The 17,551-nt window shown below is 42.7% G+C and overlaps 2 protein-coding genes across 2 annotated transcripts; both read right to left on the bottom strand.

Moving 5' to 3' along the window:
* Positions 1–5,986: 5,986 nt before the first annotated feature.
* RDH14 (retinol dehydrogenase 14) lies at positions 5,987–8,328 on the bottom strand. The gene is made up of 2 exons (XM_010214698.2): positions 7,954–8,328; positions 5,987–6,610 (listed from the first exon to the last, which is right to left on the bottom strand). The coding sequence occupies exons 1-2, from the start codon at positions 8,326–8,328 to the stop codon at positions 5,993–5,995; spliced, it is 993 nt and encodes a 330-aa protein (XP_010213000.2). The 3' UTR covers positions 5,987–5,992.
* A 4,420-nt stretch (positions 8,329–12,748) lies between these two features.
* Positions 12,749–17,194, bottom strand: NT5C1B (5'-nucleotidase, cytosolic IB). The gene is made up of 6 exons (XM_010214697.2): positions 17,012–17,194; positions 16,744–16,911; positions 14,928–15,057; positions 14,303–14,425; positions 13,764–13,948; positions 12,749–13,331 (listed from the first exon to the last, which is right to left on the bottom strand). Exons 1-6 carry the CDS (start codon positions 17,132–17,134, stop codon positions 12,993–12,995), a joined length of 1,068 nt encoding a protein of 355 aa, XP_010212999.2. The 5' UTR covers positions 17,135–17,194; the 3' UTR covers positions 12,749–12,992.
* Between the last annotated feature and the right edge of the window lie 357 nt (positions 17,195–17,551).

Raw genomic sequence — 17,551 nt, 5'->3', positions numbered from 1 at the left:
TCCTCAGCTGAAGATGACTCATTAGCTAGGGGAGCTCCTTTCCACAAAGCTGCTGGTAACAATCTGCCCCTCTCCTGTTGAAATGGAGTTACTTCTCAGCAGGAATAAAGGTTTCATGAAGTCAGGACGGGACCTTGCAGGAGGAAGCGTGATTATCGCAAGGGTAAGGATCTAATCTAAGGATGTCCAGAGCTCTGGTCTCACTCGAGCTCTGAGGCTACATGTAAACACTGCAATGAGAGGACTAAAGTCTAAGTAGGACTGGGGCGAATAAAAGTATGAGCAATAATCACAGAATGAAAAGGAAACATCAAGCTCAGTCCAAGTTAAGAAAGCACTTAATAAAGGTAAAAGCATGAGGAATATGGCATATCTCTTTCCATAATAGCGTTCTAATTTTAAACAATCTGCTGCATTGTTCTGCTGATAGCCATGTGCGAGCCACCAAGGGTTCAGCCAGCTCAGCCGCACAAGCAGCATGGAGACAGCGCTACCACACACACGGGGCTGTGTGCGTTAGCGAACACCATACGCGAGTTACTCATCTGCCAGATGGCATGGGAAGAAAGCTGCAACTCTCACTTTCATTTCCACAGCAGCAAACAATGTTCCGTGTTTAAAATAAACTGTTCCAGATGAGTAAAAGATAAATTCTGTGGGTTTTTTTTCTTTGTTTTTCTCTTTGACTTAGGCTTAAAAAAAAATCTGATCCGTCACATTAATGAAAAATCCCAGTTTAGACCACCATAGTATAAAGCTGTCCCTCTAGGCAGCATCAAAATTCCATGCTATTTACTGAACAAAAGGTGAATATGAAATACAATATTTTCACTCATCTACTTCTGTCAACAGAACCCTTAAAAATGAACACCTACCACATTAGGCCATTTCCTTTCATTTATGGGTTTTCCACAGTGAATGACTGTGTTGCTTTGTTGAAACAGGGCTGTTTTTTTCCTTTCCTGATGTTTTTGCCTTTTTTTTTTTTCCGAATATCAGGTATTAAAAATTAAACAGAAAAACCCTTAAAAATGCAGACAAAATAATTTGCACCAAACTTTTTTAATTGTTGTTTTTGACCTGTCAGGTTGCTTCTCTAGAATTTTGAATGGAATATAGCATACATTTTTTATTCTGCTTTACTGTTCCAGGATCCCAATCTTGGGTCTCCTGAGATACAATTAGTTATTAATTAGATTAATTAGATTAATGTCATCTAGCTAGGTAAAAGGTGACTCCTGTTTTTGAAAGTCTCTACTTATAGCAAAATATAATGAACAAACACCTCCATAAAAAAGCAGGCTTACATGTTTTTTGCAGTATCTGTGCAGATGAACCTCGTGTGCCTCAGGGTTTACCCATGGGTACATCCACAGTGCTGCACACAGGCCTTTAGGACAGGCTTATGGCTAAAATCCACGGCCTATCCATTCTCCTAGAAAATATGTTTTTACCCATGAAACAGAACATGGCATGATACAAAACCTACTTATTGCAGTGTTTCTGAGTTCTGGGCCTTCAGGTACACCACTTCCCTTTCTGCCGATGCTATTCCTGAACCCTTCCTTGCAAACATGATCTAGGAAGACTTTGCTTGTCTCAAAGACAGATGGAATTTGGAGAAGAGATGGTCATGCTATGACTTCAGAGGGGCCAGGATGGCGGCCTGCTGTTGAGGAAGGTTGCAACAGTATTGATACAAACCAAAATACCATCACTCATCACCAAATGGCAGTCCATGTGGCAAACTGTGTGGCATCCTGAGACCTTCAGAGATGGAATGACATTTTAGGGAGAATATGCCAGAATGTTTAATATTAACATAAAGACGACTATAATCTGTAAAGCCTTTTTTTTTTCTCTCCAAAAAAGACCACAAGTACACAGAAGTGAACGTATCTTTATTCATCAAGTTTAAGACAAGTCACCATCCAACTAGCTCTTGACCCTGAATGTGGGAGACCAAAATGAGCAGAAATATTTAGGGGCCTGATTCTCATTACTTTTGGTAAAATCAAGATTTCAGACTCCCTTCTTTGGCCATGAAGGCAAGGAAGTATCTGTTTCTTCCCTCTCTAGCTTAGTTAAGTTTCTTTTCTTTTCTTTTCTTTTTTTTTTCTGAAAAGATGTGATCATTCTTAAATAAATAAACAAATAAATAAAGCTAGTTAACCTAATTAGGGGGTTAGTGTGCCAGCCTTCTCAAAAATAAGTGATTAGGAAAGCATCCCTTTCTCCATGTTATGTAAGACATTTGGAATCAATTAAATACTCAATTCTAATTTCTCAGATCAGTAACCAGCTGTAATAGGCTACTAATGGTAGCTGAGGTGGTGGGTAAAAAGCGTAGATGGTGGTAGTCATTCTCTGTTATGAGAAATAGTTGTACCATTCTGAGAGAGATCAAAAAGAAACAACTCAGCTGTGTAGGCCTTCTGGATGTTTTTGCATGTCTATCACCTTCTGCATGATTAGTTTGGAAAAATGTTATGTGAAAAAGGGAACAAGCCTTCTATTTTAAAATTATTTGTATGATTTTTGCAAGTTATTTATTTTCTTTATGGCCTTAAGTGGAAAAAAATCAAGTGTGCTTGAAGTGGGAATTATCCACATTTTTTTAACAGAAGTACAGTCACACCACACATTTGCAGGGCCATGGCTTTGAACCCAGTGCAGCATTCACAGAGCTTAGGCAAACCAGGCAACCACTGAAGAGAGGACAGTTTAAATGCTTCTGTTTTTATTGCATCATGGAAAAAAATGATCATTTATCTCATTAAGATGGAGAATTTTTACTGCAGGGCTCATGCTGGGTTTATAAGCTTGTCTGCTGTTTTGCTTGCAGTAACTGAAAGAGTGCTGTTGTCCCTTTGCCTAGTGATAGATGTTGGGTTTTGTGGCAAGGTAAGGAAGGTAAATTGGTGACAGACTCAAAGTGTTTTTTTAAACATACGTAAGTTTCTCTTTACTTAAACAGATGTGGCATATAAAACAAATACATGCAACTGCAATTTAGTTCACTGGCAGAAACCTCGGCTATAATAACACCATGTGTGCAGGCAGGGCTAGCTTGTAGTTATGGTTTCGGACTGAGAATCAAAAAAGTATAGAAAGAATTTCTTTCTCAAACTCTAACCATGGTCTAACCATGAGGCAAGTTGCTTACGGGGACACTTTCAAAAGCACCATAACCAAAGATCAGTGAATTACTCTGAGCACTTCTGAAATATTCCCATTAACACACTTCGTTTTCTTCATCTGCTATACACAAATGTTTCCTTCCTTCGGCTGCGCCTGCATGTTTTCTGGCTGCAAGCAGACAAGGAATATGTCTCTCTGGATGCAACTTTAAGCAACTGAGCTCAATGCTGAGATTACGACCAACAGATCTGCCCATGAGCCCTATGTCTCATGACATGAAGTCAATCTGGGCAGCAGGTGACACTCTCAGGCTAACAATTAACTCTCACCCATCCTTCAACTCCTCAACAAATCGCTGACAGCTCTTCTTGTTGGTCTTTTAAATAAGGGATTAAATTGCACCTGCACACATCAGCATACACACACACAGAGGTTTTAAAATAACCCTTTTAGAACTCAGTTAGGCTACAGCATTTTTACCAGAGACAAATTTGATCAATGTGAAACAGGGCCACACAGAAGCACTTCAGTTCTTTGCCTAGATGGGCCTAAGGCTCCAATGGGGAAAGTCCCGAGCACTGCCAGCAAACAGACAATTCAGCCACCCTCTGACCCTCCGAGCCGCAGCTATGGAAGTGAAGGTACGTTCTGGCTTTCGGAAGAGTCACCTCTGAACATGCCAGTTAATCACAGATCTCAAAATCATCTTAATGTAGCCATGGCTTCACTGCGTACCTATAACGTAGTCATCAGCAATGTGACAAAACCCTCTATTTAACTGCAAAAGATGCTGCTTTGCCTTTCCCTGAACTTTACACACTCTCCCTGGTTATGGTCCAACTTTCACTCCTTTTTCAGTTTACAGTCTTCATTCTTAATTGAAAACCAGTTTACTTGAAGATGGTGGTGCTCATGTGGTGGCAATAGTAGAGGGAGGTATCTGGAATGCGACTGTTTTGGCTTTGCTACACCAATAGCCCTGGATCAAATAGGTTACAGAACACTAACACAGAGAGCTTGCTGCTCTCTGTGTTGGAAGAGTGAAAATCTCTCCCTCAATGCTGAGATCAAGCCCAACAGCTTTGGATGAAGATGTGAAATGTAACAATACAGGTCAAAGCGCAGAACCTTCTCCAAAGATGTCATTAGCCTCCCTCTAAAGCTACATAAGAGAGAACTTGGCTCAACACTGAGACTGCGCTTTGAGACAACACTCGCATCTCTGCCCCACGCCTTACAGGGAGCAGTACAGCTGACATGCTTCAAAGTCCACCCAGTTTCCTACTCTGCCTTGTGATTTCCTGCAGTGAAAGCAGGATTTTCCTCCGACACCCAAGCCGCTCACCAGAGCATTGCCTTGCTAGCAAAGGGGAAGGATGGATGATTACTAATCCGCTGTGCTGAAGTTAAAATATGATGAGTCTGCATAAACAATCAGAGGAAAAAATCTCAGGAACAGGAGTGCTAAGTGAAGTTTGCAACTAGTAATTATAAGCAAATGATAAGAATCTATGGCATACATCATTTACTAATATCACTCGAGTATTTTGTGTTTTCATTAATTAGCCTTAAACATTTTATATTTATTCTATTAGCCCTAAATTAACAGAATGTTTTATCAATTCAGAGTAAAACAAGAGGTCATAAACATTAATAGGAATCCATTAATTACTCAAAATCAAAAATACCTTGCAGTTCTATGTAATATTCATGTATTTACCTGGCCCCATTTTAACCCTGCTAGGTCAACATAGCACAGGCATGCTAAACTGGCAGAGGGCAACCATTTTAGTTGTGAAACTACACTACTGCGTCAAGAGTGCTCATTTCTGAATTGTATTTTCCCCAGCGAAAGAATGAATACCGTTTAGTTCTTTTTTAATATATTTTTTATTTTTATTAAAGAGTATCATTAAGCTTTATTAGACAGACTTATCTCATTACTGAGTTAAAGTGCCATCAGTAAAATCAAACTCATCTTGAAAAGCATATTGTCTTCGGTCTCGTTAGGGTTGAGATCTTTTTGCAAACTCTGCATGAACACAACTCAACCTACAAAGTGCTTCCAAGAGCATAGTACATTGGTCAGCTCAGTTTCAGGGAAACTGAAGGTGTCTGTGCATAACAAGAAACAGCAAGTTTGGCACACACAAAAAACAAGCAAACAAACAAGCAAACAAAAAAAAAGACACAGCTTGCACAAAATGGCAATGACATTAGTCAAAAAGCTGACTTGTGCTTCACAGATGAGCTACATACAGCTCAAGAGTTCTTGTTTACTGAACTATTATCAGTGATGAGAAATCTTTCATTGGCACTCAGAGGCCTAAATGATTACAGTGTAAGACACCAGTAAAACTGTTTACTCTATTTCTCATTGTGATGGCTCAAAAAGACAACAATCCTATTACTAATATTAGGATAAACTTTCATAGTCTTTTTACAGAAGTGTTTTATTTACCATCAGTACCATTGTCCAACCTGCCTACAAGCAGCGGGACATGATAAATAAGCATATACATTCAAAACACGGTTGTGTTTAATTTTTATTTGTAAAACATGAGTTTCCAAAGATTTAATCAGAAGTCATACTCACACCCTCAACTCTGAGATTCTTTTTAATGCTTGTCTGTTAAGCACAGATTACTATTTATTTCCAAACTCCAGCATAAATCCGGCATAAATCTGCTCCAGCATTTATGCTCCAGCATAAATCACTCCTCTAAGAACTAGGAGCCAATAACACGTATTCCCACACCATTTAAGGAGAGGTTTACACCATTGCAAACACATATTGCATAAGTTATCTGTTTTTTTTTTATTATTATTATTAGCAGATAGTCTCTGGCGCTTATTTCAGTAGTCCAACCATCACTTCACTGATATCCCACAATTTCCTTGCAACCAAGTCATCCATGGCTTTGGGCAGGAGTTCCTCCTCTTTGCAGTCCCCAAAATATTTCCCTGAGACACCTTCTACATCAGGAGAAGAGGCCAAATAGATAGAAGTCTGGGCTCCTTCCAGAGGTGTTTTGAAGAAAGCCCACGACACCAAATTGAATAGGGGTTTTGCCAGCAAAGGGATATTCACATGTCTGCCTAGGTTTGTTCTGACAATCCCAGGATGAAGCGAATTGACAGTGACTCCTGTCCCTTCTAGCCGACGGGCTAGCTCCCTTGCAAATAATATGTTAGCCAGTTTACTCCGACTGTAACAAAAGCTTTTATTGTAACTTATCTCACTGTTCAAGTCTTCAAAGTTGATCTCTCCATATTTGTAAAGCTTTGAGGATACTACCACGATCCTGCTCGGAGCAGAATTTTTGAGGAGGCCCAGAAGAAGATTGGTGAGCAGGAAGTGACCCAAGTGGTTTACACCAAATTGCATCTCAAAACCATCCTCTGTCTTCATGTATGGACACTGGAATATCCCTGCATTATTAATCAGAACATCCAGCCTTGGCTCTTCCTTCAAATAGGAAAGAAAAAAAATCAATTCAGTTTTATAGTAAGTGCCATACAAAACATATCATCATGCTTAATCATTTCATGTATCAGTGTTAGAAGTAACTTCACTTGTAGTCATCTAAATTGCAATTTCCTGATATTCTTGTAATGCACTACTGAAAAAAAAAGAAAAAAAAAGAAAAAAGAAATAGAGTAAATAACCACTAAACTGGACATAAACTTCTGGTGCTTTTAATATGCGCAGAACAAAATCAACTGTTTCTCCAAGAACAACTTTTCATATAGCAACTCAATGAAAACTTCTTTGTGATGCATTTGTTTTCCTCTAAAAAGTAATACGCTTATATTACAAAAGCTGCTGCGTTTATGCTTTATCATAATTCAGATTACAATAAAACCTTCATTCTACCTTACAAATACTCCACAAATACAGAAAATAAACATTAGCCCAAAGAACGGCCCTCGCTTTTGAGAAACTCAAAATGAAGGACTGGTTTTAAGCTTGGTTTCCCATGACTTTGTGTCTCACAGCTTGATTAGCTGGAAGTGATGAGAACCCCAACTCTCGTGTCAAAAACACAGCTGAACTCATCCAGCAGCATTGCTATCAAAAGAATTCTCCATATCTCCATCCTGCTTAACTTTAAATTCTCATAAGATCCACAAAAACCTGATGCATTTGAATATTTCTATCTGCAAAATTCAGCTGGCAGTGGCCAACAGATTCAGAGTGCGTGGGGAAGAGGCAGGGCTGATGTAACTGTGAGCAGCGCATCCACGTGAGCCTTTCCTCCTCTGGAGAGAGCTGAGCTGTAACACCCATTTAAAACAATAACATTGATTTAAAATAAAATAAAATGAATGGAGGAAAGGCAAAACATTTCTACCCTGTATATATATGTATATATGTATATGTGTGTGTGTGTATATAAAACAAACCACATGCTTTTCCTTTTCAGTACTAGCGCATTCCAAGCCCCTAGTAACATATGTCATGCTTCCCCATACTACTTCATACCTCGGTTAATGCACCAGCATCCTCCTTTCGTATTGTGCACAACTCATCAAAACCCTAACCCCACTCAAGCCAGATGCCAGCAGGAGGGGCAAGCCCGACCAAAGGCAGAATCTGACGAATAACAAAACCACCACGCTTTATACCACAGGGGCAGGCCCAAGGCATGAAGCAGAGCGCGCTCCCGTTACCCTGCACGGGTACATAATCATGTAAGATACAAATATATACGTATACTTGAACACCGGTTAATCAACCAGATGCACTAACGGCCACAGGCAGGGTCGTTGCCGCGGCCGTTGCGGCCGTTGCCGCGGCGCGGGCCGTACCTGCAGGACGCGGTGGCAGAAGGCGCGCACGGAGCGCAGCGAGGCCAGGTCGAGCTCGCGCACGAGCAGCTCCCCGCCGCCCTCGCCCGGCGGCCGCTCTCCCACCTCGGCGCGGATCTCGCGCGCCGCCCGCTCCGCCCGCGCGCGGTCGCGGCAGCCCATGATGACGCGCGCGCGCATCCGCAGCAGCTCGGTCGCCGCCGCGCGGCCCAGCCCGCTGTTGGCGCCCGTGATGATCACCGTCTTGCCCCGCATGGAGGCGGCGCTGGCGATGGCGGCGGTCCCGGCCGCGCTGCCCCGCGCCGCGCGCAGCCAGCGCCAGGCGGCCAAGAGCAACCCCCCACCCAGCGCCGCCGCCACCACGGCGGCCGCCATCACCCTGCGCGCGTCCTGGGCGCGCGCGCGCAGCGCCGCGCTGCCATTGGCCGGCCGCCGCGCAGGGCATGCTGGGACTTGTAGTCCGCGGCCGCAGCGGGGCGCGAGGGCGGCCCCCCGGCCTGAGGGAACTCGCGGAGCGCGGCCGCAGCGGCGGCTCCGTCTTCAGAAGAGCACGCTTAAAAGGGTCCGTTTTTAATTTTTAAGATCTATGGGTAATTTCCCGGTGTGCTGCTTTTCCCTGTTATTCTCCTTTCATCATTTGAAGCTTATGGGGGTGTATATATATATATATATATACATATATATATATTATGTGGAAAAGATAAAGATTTAAGAAAACAGTGAAATGGCTTCCCATTTCAGTGCCCCAGGAAGGCAGTATCAGGCCTCTAAGGGTGCATCTGGATTTTTAGCTTTTTGGCAGAGAGGCCTGCCGGGTTTGGTTGTAGCAGGTCTGATGCCACGGAGCAGGGCTACCTGTGTGTAAGGGACATACCTGTAGGAAATGCGGTTACAGGGGGTGTACAGCAGCACTCAGGACACAAGGTGATAGTCCGAGAGCTTCCGGATCAGGGATAGAGGCCAGGAAGCCAGGTGGGGTGGGGAGATTAGAACCGGGGATATGAGCCTGTCCTGAGTTGAAATCTAGCGTGTTTGAGAAAATTAGTGAGAAACCCATGAGGAAACCCATGAACCTTTCCTCCACTTTCCTGTGGCCGCTGTGAATGCGATAACCATCTGCAAGAGTAACCTGCTCTTAACTGTCATGTGCTGATGCCACCCCCGGTGCGTTCGCAGCCGCCGCCTCCTCTGCTCAGGCAGATGTCGGCTCACGTTACAGCCAAAGGGATGTGTCAGATTCTCCTGCAAGTGCACTCGCTGGATTCTCTGGGAACGCCTTCTCCTCCAAGAGACTGCGAACACATCGGAGAGGTGCTGCCTGTAGGCCTGTGTGGTCTGCTGGTGGTTAATCCAGCGTTCTGTGCAAGGGGCACTGTGCACAGGGGCTCGCTGGTGGCAGCGATCGGAGGCTACCACCCTGGGCAGGGAGGGCCCATGCATTCACATTTTATTGCCCCCAGACACTGCTTAGCAAGATAACCGAAAAACTTCTCCTAAGACAGATCAACCTGTCGCTTTCTGTCCTTAGCTGTTGTGTTTGAGGAGATAAATGGATATATTCTTCTTACTAGCAGTGCTGCATGTCAGTGCGGGTTACAGATACTGGCAGAACAGCCCAAATTGGGGTATTGGTGATAACTCCTGAGAATATAGGAACCCTTTAATTCCTGAGGCCTGGGAGCATATCATAGTCCAGGAAGGGCCCATATTGGAACATACATCTGAAATATTTTGTTTCTTCCAGATTGTTGTTTTGTTATATGGGACATGCTGGTCTGGCAACTGAAGATGACCTGGAGGGTGAAGTATTGAGGAACATAAGATGATTGTATCTTGTTAACTAGTCATAAATGCCTTATTTCATTAACTTGCTTAATAAAACCCCATAATTACTAACTAGCCAGATATATCTTGGACAGATATTAAATGTCATAGCTTGCACTACAAGTATGGATTATGATTAATTCAGATTTTCATGTTTGGTGGGTATCTTCCTCTGGGTAGGATCTTTTAATCCATATAATTCAGTGTGAATAGTGAAAAGAACCTTTTAGAGCTATTTCAATGCTGTTTTTGTATAATCATAGAAATGTTGGTTGAGAGAGAGATCTGGGAGATCTCTAGTTCAGACTATCATTTGAGGCAGGGCTACCACCAGCACTCAGTCAGCCATAGCTTTGTTTAGCTGAGTCTTAAAAAACTCCGAGGATCCTGCTACCCCTCTTTGTAATTTATCTAGAGTTGAACCAGACTTCTTGTGAGAAGGATCCAATGAAGTCTAAGAATGTGTTCTCCTGTAAATAAAAAATAGTCAAGTTATCTTCAGGGTTTTATTTCCAATATTTTGTTCCATTGATGTTGTGGGGATTGGTAGCAGCAGGAGAAATTCCCATTTGTCTTACCTGGACTCCCAACTATGATGTTTCCTTAGCAGCCATGCTCATGCACCATGAGGAAGGACTGTTTTTTGCTTGACGAAGGTCCATCTCAGCATGGAAGAGATCTGGATTATTGTGATTCCTCTTCCATGTTGGTTTGAGATGCCAGTATCTTTTTCCATTAGTCTGTCTTCTAGTGTTATGTCTAGGCAGGACAGTCCAAAACAATCCCTCTCTCTTCTATTCCCTTATTAAAAAAATGTTATCTGTTGCTGTCACTGTGGCTGGCATAGGGATATGAAGTGCTAGAACATAAATCCATATTGTCTTCATAAGCATGACAAGAAAGGTATTTTGTTTGGCTTGGAATGCTGTTAAGATTATCTTGGATAGGTTTATGAGGCCTGTGCTTTCTTTCTGTTCTTGTCTACAAAAGTAGAGAAGTGGGCTGCATCCTTCAAGCCTTTCTCCTCAGTTCCCACTTCATTCCCATCCCACTCCAGATCCCACAGTGATCTTGGTCCACTAGCCTAGCTGGTCCCTGCGGTAAGAGATGATGATTATACTGGGCAGGAAGTACTTAGCAGTCCTGCATCTCCCCATGCATCCAAAGTAGACTTAGAAGACACTTGAATGAGAAAGCCCTTTACCTGTTATCCCTTTTTGGTATCAAACCTGAATTATCAAGTTCAGTGTTCAGTAAACATGGAATCCTGTGTTGGCAATGTGTGCACAGCCTCCATTCTTTGTTTCTTTCTCCACTCAGCTGTCACATCTATAGCTCTTGCGATGGATGAATGAAGAATGACTGGTCATGCTCTGTTTCAGCAAGACAAGACTCTTGCTCCTTGACTCTGCAGCCATGCTTCTGTTCATACATGCAATTTGTATTTCACAGTTAAGGAGTGGTTTTAGATTCCTTGCTGATTTTGCGCTTTCACATAAAAACATCTGCTAATAACATTTTTGTAATCTCCATTTGGCAAGGTAACCCTATCCCATCCTGGCAGACAGTCACCAGAACTCAGTTATTCATGTCTTCCTCACCTCCTGGCTGAGCTATAGAAATGTGATATATTTGGGCACAAAGCCTTTAGCACTTAGGATATTCCAAGTACACTAAAACTCTGCAGTGTATCCCATCAACAACACATGCTGGTGTGAACACTTAAAAACCTTTCTCATGTTCACTGTTCAAGTTTCATACAGGATTGAGGCTTTCACCTTTTTTTTGGAGAACTTTGTGGCTTGAACCTAGATCATTTAAAATATTTCCAATACTTCTGGGATGGAAATCACAATTAATGCAATTAAGCTTTCTACAAAAAACAGGACAATTCAGCTGGACAGAAGGACCAAACATTTTCAGGGGGTTACTTGAGATTCAGGGGTGAGCTCCTGCAGGAACCACAGATTATCACAAGTCTCCACCATCTTCTACATCCAGAGCAAAGCACCTTCTTTTGCTTTTGTCTCCTCTAATGTGAATGCACAGCAACAGTAAACATAAAACAGGACACTTGTCCTGTGAGAAAGAGAACAAGCACCACCTGGCAGATGTTAGATGTGTCATCTGGAAGGCGCTCATATACTACAATGGAGTGAAATACAAGCACTTAACATAGAAGAAGTAGAATAGACTTAGGGTGTAAATGCTTGAATTCATGTTGCCGCAGACACCTGTCCACGGGAAACTCATCTGAGGCTGCCAAATTCAGGTCATGCAGATCACAGAACAGCTGTAAAATATAGTGAGTCTAGTTAAGAAATAAGTAGTTCTATCAGCAGTATTACTTCAGCGTAGATTCTCTGCTGTTACAAAGGTATGCTCTTATGCTTCAGGTTTTACCTCATGATAGTGACAATGTCTCTGCTCGTCCACTCAGCTTTATATTTACATGAAACCTGCTGGAACTTAGGTGTCCTTGAGACCTCTGCCTCTGTCAGATTTGACTGAAAGTGCTCAAAGTGGTTCTAAATCTCTCAGAGGAGAGAGAGATACTGATAACATGAACCTTGTTTTCACTAGAAACTAAGCTAAGTCTCTATGTAAACAAATGACAAAGTTCTGTAAAGCCAGCTTTATTAAAATAGGAAAATAGTATAGAAAAATAAAGGGTCCTTCCTGTGAACACAAGATTGAGCTAACATTTCACTGGGAAGACAACTGCCAGTAGGAGTTGAAACCTCATGATACCACACCTACTGAACACATCTATCAACAGCAAAAAAGACACACTAACAGGTAAACACATATAGATAAACTGCACTTTTCATAGTTTCAGAAAAAAACACTTGCAGGAGTTATCTATGCAACATGATTTTTTTATGTTTTTAAATAACCTGTTAATTTTTAGAGAAAATTTAACAGTTCTTTCTGAAAATGTTTTAAACTATAAAAAACAGTCCAAGTCTTTTCCTACTATGGAAAACACAGTGTTAGTTCCAAATAGGTATAAATAAAACAGAACAAAACCCTAAACTGCTTAAGAATACTATTAAATTAACCATTAAAAACTTACCTATATGAAAAAATATTTCCTTTAAAGGTTGTTCTAGCCAGAAGTAAATTCTTAAAACAGTGCTTGCAATATATACATACAGATTTTTTCAGACACAACTATTTGTATATTAGAGGCTGGCTTTAATGTTGCCATCCAGTTATGCGGATTTTTGATATTTCTGAGCAATGCCATGGGGAATATGTGCAGCTATGGTGCCTAATTTCTGTGCTCCTTCGATGTGAAACATCTGGTCATCAAAGAAAATATGAGGACGAATTTTCCCCAAGATTGGTCCTTTAGGAGCTCCTGCTAGGAAAAGTGCCTCATCAATCTCCAGACCCCAGCTACGAAGAGTCTTCAGTACTCGGGCTCCAGAACTTGCTGCACTTCTGGCTGTGACCAGGAAGGTCCTTATAGGACAATTTAATCGTTCATTTTTTGCATAAAACTTCTTCTGGAGTTTCCCTAGGTCTTCGAGAAAACCTTTCAAAGGACCCTGCATATGAAATACCAGAAACATATTAAATATTTGTCTGTGGCTTACAAAATCATCCATTCATTTTCTTCCAGATTGCCTCTTGTAAACAGAATTTCTTCCCTAATGCTATGCTGTGCAATGGTCTACATATGTAGTGTTTCTAAAAGGGTTTGCATCCAGACTAAGAATTCACAAATTGAAAGAAAAAAAACCAAAAAGGTAAAGCTCTTATCCTACGTTGTAGGTTCTGTAGGAAATTGATGCTAAGGCTTACAAGATCAAAAAAAAAAGGGGGAAATAAATAGGGCAATGAAATGATATTTCAACTTACAAATGAAACTTCTGCAAAGAAGAAGGAATAAGCAAAGGGAAACTGGAGAATGGCAGTCACATCTCAGCAGTGAATATGAAAGTATGTTTTGATAACTCACTGATTCAGGAAGTACAAACCTGTGCAAGAGGCTTATTCTCTTTCAGCTGTTCATGTTCAAAAAATCTGTCTAATCCTTGCTCTTTGACAATCTGTTCTGATTCATCAGAAAAGAGAACTGCATCCCCATCAAATGCCACTCTGAGCTCGGTATCCGAGTAGGAAATATCTTTGTTTGAGGTGAACATTGTAGCTGATGCAATGCCTGAAATTATATGAGAGAGTTTCACTTACTTTGTCCAGCAGAGTCATTCTGAAAACTGTCGTTAGTTCAGTTCCAACAACTTATTTGTGGTGAGCTTTACACAGAGTGGACCCCAAATATCCCTAAAGCAGATCTGCAATGGTTATCATGTCTGCAATCTATCCATTGACGTAGCTTTTTCTAAGACATTCTTCAGAAAAGAAACAGAACCTAATTCCATCAGATTAAGAAAAAGTATCAGTGCTAAATTTGTGCCATGCAGAGTTGGACTCTGCATTTAATGAAGCAGCACTACTTCCTGGGAAAGACACAGTTATACAAGCTCAGCTAAGGGATAACAAAGTCAATTCAAACCTGCTTCTATAGCTTCTTGGACCTTTTCAGAGTCTGCAGACAGATATAAGTTGGTAAGATAAGCAGTCAGGTAACCAACAGGGCTTTTACCTCCCGTCATGCAGAAACGTTCAATTGTTAAACCTAAAATAAGAATGGCACAAACTGTGACTCCACATTGACACTACGAGCCTATAAAATAACTTGTGAAAAAAGAATAGAAAACTTCAAGTAATAATAAACAAGAAAAAAATGATTCACTGTAATGTGAACAAGTTAACTTAAACTGACTATAGCGTTTGATAATTACTTCTTCCCTAAATATTCCACGCACAAAAAACCATCCTCTTGAGTAACTGCTTAGAAGGAATAGGTATGGGGAGTGTAAATACCAAACAAGAAAAGCTTAAAGACTTTTTTAAAAACAGAAATTAAGATTCACATTTGACAGGCTACCTCTGTATCTTTGGACCAAACCCCGTTTAACACAATTTCGCTTGTTCTGATACACAAAATTAGATACCACTCCGCAAGAAATGGATGTCTATCAAAGAAGTTGCTTCAACCAAGGTCAGAACAAGAGAAATAAAACTACTTCATTTTATTATACAGCAGCTGGCTACAAAGTAGCATTTATTTTACTTGCCGTAGTGTTTGATGCTGTTTATGAGCCTCACTCCCACTTGGGCATGGTTGTTGGTCATGAGGACGATATCGAAGCGTTCCTCCTCGTTGGGGTACAGCTCGCGGAGGCGGGTGTTGACGTGCTCCAGCGCCTGCAGGTGACAACATGCTGGATCATGGGCACGCAGCCTGGGCTTTCCTCCCCAGCGTGTGGCCCCAGTGACACAGGTGTCGTGCGGGACAAGCAAAATGGTTTCATTCCTTTGAGTTCTGCTTCTGGGAACTATTTGACTGGGCTCTTTTGGAGGGAAGCAAGTAAGTTTATTTTGCTGAAAGTTAGGGAATTTATTTTTATGACAGAAATCCTTTCAGAAATCCATGCAAACTCATCTGGAATAAATCAATGCATTGTTGAACATTATCAGAATCCCTATTAGCCACATTTTTTTGGCTTACAGTGGTGGAATTAAATTTGTTCTGATAGCCCTTTGATTGATTTGTTTTGGATGCAAAACATTTTTTCAAGGAACAGAAAGGTTTATTTTTCAGAAGTGTACAAGATTCCATATTTAAGACACCTTTTTTTTTATTATTTTATTTTGTCCTCAGGAGTCAAAACAAAAAGATACTTCATTCTACTTTCCAGGTAGCAAGTCTCAACCAGCAAACTTAATTCTCATCTGGTACCTCCAGTGACTAAGTAATTTATGAATCTCATAAAAAAATATATAAAATAAAGAATCGAAGTGGAAATAGCATAAGCTATTCCATATATATAGAGAGAGGCTATTATAGAGAGAGGCTATTATATAGAGAGACTATTCTATATGAAGGCAGCAGAGGCCAACGTGCCCAGCTGCAGCTTTGATTTTCGAAGTGTGAAGAGTCTTGACTGTCTAGTCAAGTCTTCAATATATTCAAAGCGTATTTGACATTAAGTTGTAATGAATCCCTTGAAAACTAACCATGCTAGGAGAAAACTGCAGTAAATTCCCTAGGGGCAAGACCTCCCTGGTGAGCTGAATGAAGTCTTTTACACCCATGGTTTTATCACAGAAATACCTTTACAGTGCAGATACTGGAATGAGTCTTTTCTGTTTTATATGTATTTTATGTTATGTATGTCCAGAAGCTCATCAGCAATGCTGATTTTTTTTCATTTTTTTTTAATTTCCTGAGGCTGAGATTTAAGCAATGACAATCTGCTTTTAAAACCTGCAGGAAGTGTCCTGCCACGAGCTCAGCTGTTAGCAAGTGTCCCTGCTATGTGTGGTATAATAAATTCCCTAAAACTGCACTGGTGGACCCTACCAAGGAATTCGCCATGGGGAATGAACTCTGTGGATGACACTTTTCTATTTGAGTCTTTTTTTCAATGGGGTCCCACTAAATCCTGTGCTCTTCAAAACCATATGTCTTTTTTAGCTTTATTTTTTATTATTATTATTATTGGTAGTTAACCTTGATTTCCAAGCTGGGGGGCTGTTTGCGTTGCTCCTCTTGTACAAGGAAACCCAATTACTCCATTTCCCCCTGCTTGAACCCTGATCTCCAGCGAGGGGCCCGCTTCGTTTCATGTTTCTCAAGCGCGATACCCACAGTAACAAGGCAAGCGAGGAGAATCAAACCATCCAACCGAAACGAAAAACAAAACAAAACAAGTTGGAAGGAAAAAAAAAAAAAAAAGGAAAGGAAAGGAGTTAAGATGGGGAGCGAACGCGTCGCGCTCCCGCCGCTTCCCTGCGTCCAGCCCCCGCCGGAGGGGAGCGCAGCCGCGAGCTCCTCCTCCCGCTGCGCTCCCGAGAAGGGCCCGTGGGCCTCGGGGCGGCCCCCGTTACCTTGACGAAGCAGAAAGCCGGGCCGGGCTTGAGGGTGACGTTCTCGTTCTGCTGCTGGTACTGCACGTACTTCTCCACGCCTTGCTCCTCGTAGATGCGCCGCTCCTCCACCAGGTCGAAGAGGGCTCGGGAGGACACGGCCACCGTGATGGCGTGTTGCGGCTTGGGCTATGGGGCGAGGGCATGAGCGGGGTCGCAAAGCCGCTCGCCGGACCCAACGCCGCCCCCCGGACCCGGTCCCGAACCCAGTCGCGGTCCCGCCACTCACCGGTCGGGGCCTCTTGGAAAGCAGCGAGTCGTATAAGGCCTTGGAGTCCCCCCAGTCCTGCTCGGCGCCGGGCACGTGCGCCTCGTCGCCGTCCTTGGTGGCCTCGGGGCTGGAGCCGCTCATGGTGGCCGGAGCGACGAGGGGCGACGGGCTCTGCGGCGACACGGGCAGCGGCTGCGGGGCGGGAGCGGCCCGGCCCGCCCTGTCCCGCCCCGCCCGCCGCGCACCGGGCGGGAAGGGATGGGCAGGGAGAGGGGATGGGGCCGGGAGGGAACCGCCGCCTGCCCCGCGCTGCGGCAGGGACCGGCTCCCCCCGGCTCCCCGGGAGCTGTGCCCAGCGCCAGGCGACAACCCCCGCCTCAGAGATCCGTTATTGAGATACAGCGACTTAACGGATTTAACACTGACAGCAGCAGGGGTTTTTCCCCGTTTTTTTCTTTTTTCTTTTTTCTTTTTTTTTTCCCTTGTGAAATAGAGATAATATTTCCAGCAGTGAAAACAGGCAGGTTTTCAGGGACCTGGGGTCTGTTTTGCCCTACA

The sequence above is a fragment of the Tinamus guttatus genome, unplaced genomic scaffold, assembly GCF_059628265.1.
Source record: "Tinamus guttatus ecotype Peru unplaced genomic scaffold, ASM5962826v1 Tinamus_guttatus_pri_ptg000555l, whole genome shotgun sequence".
NCBI classification, from domain to species: Eukaryota; Metazoa; Chordata; class Aves; order Tinamiformes; family Tinamidae; genus Tinamus; species Tinamus guttatus.
The sequence above is the reverse complement of the archived record's forward strand: the minus strand, read 5'-3'. Positions and strand labels throughout refer to the sequence as shown.

Bases quoted from the DNA above. Each gene is read 5' to 3' on its own strand.
- RDH14 (XM_010214698.2), bottom strand. From the start codon at position 8,328: ATGGCGGCCGCCGTGGTGGCGGCGGCGCTGGGTGGGGGGTTGCTCTTG. The intron at 6,611-7,953 runs GTACGGCCCGCG...TCCTATTTGAAG, and splicing joins TCTGCCACCGCGTCCTGCAG to GAAGAGCCAAGGCTGGATGT.
- NT5C1B (XM_010214697.2), bottom strand. From the start codon at position 17,134: ATGAGCGGCTCCAGCCCCGAGGCCACCAAGGACGGCGACGAGGCGCAC. The intron at 15,058-16,743 runs GTAACGGGGGCC...TGTCACCTGCAG, and splicing joins CGGCTTTCTGCTTCGTCAAG to GCGCTGGAGCACGTCAACAC. The intron at 13,332-13,763 runs GTTTGTACTTCC...TTTCATATGCAG, and splicing joins AGAATAAGCCTCTTGCACAG to GGTCCTTTGAAAGGTTTTCT.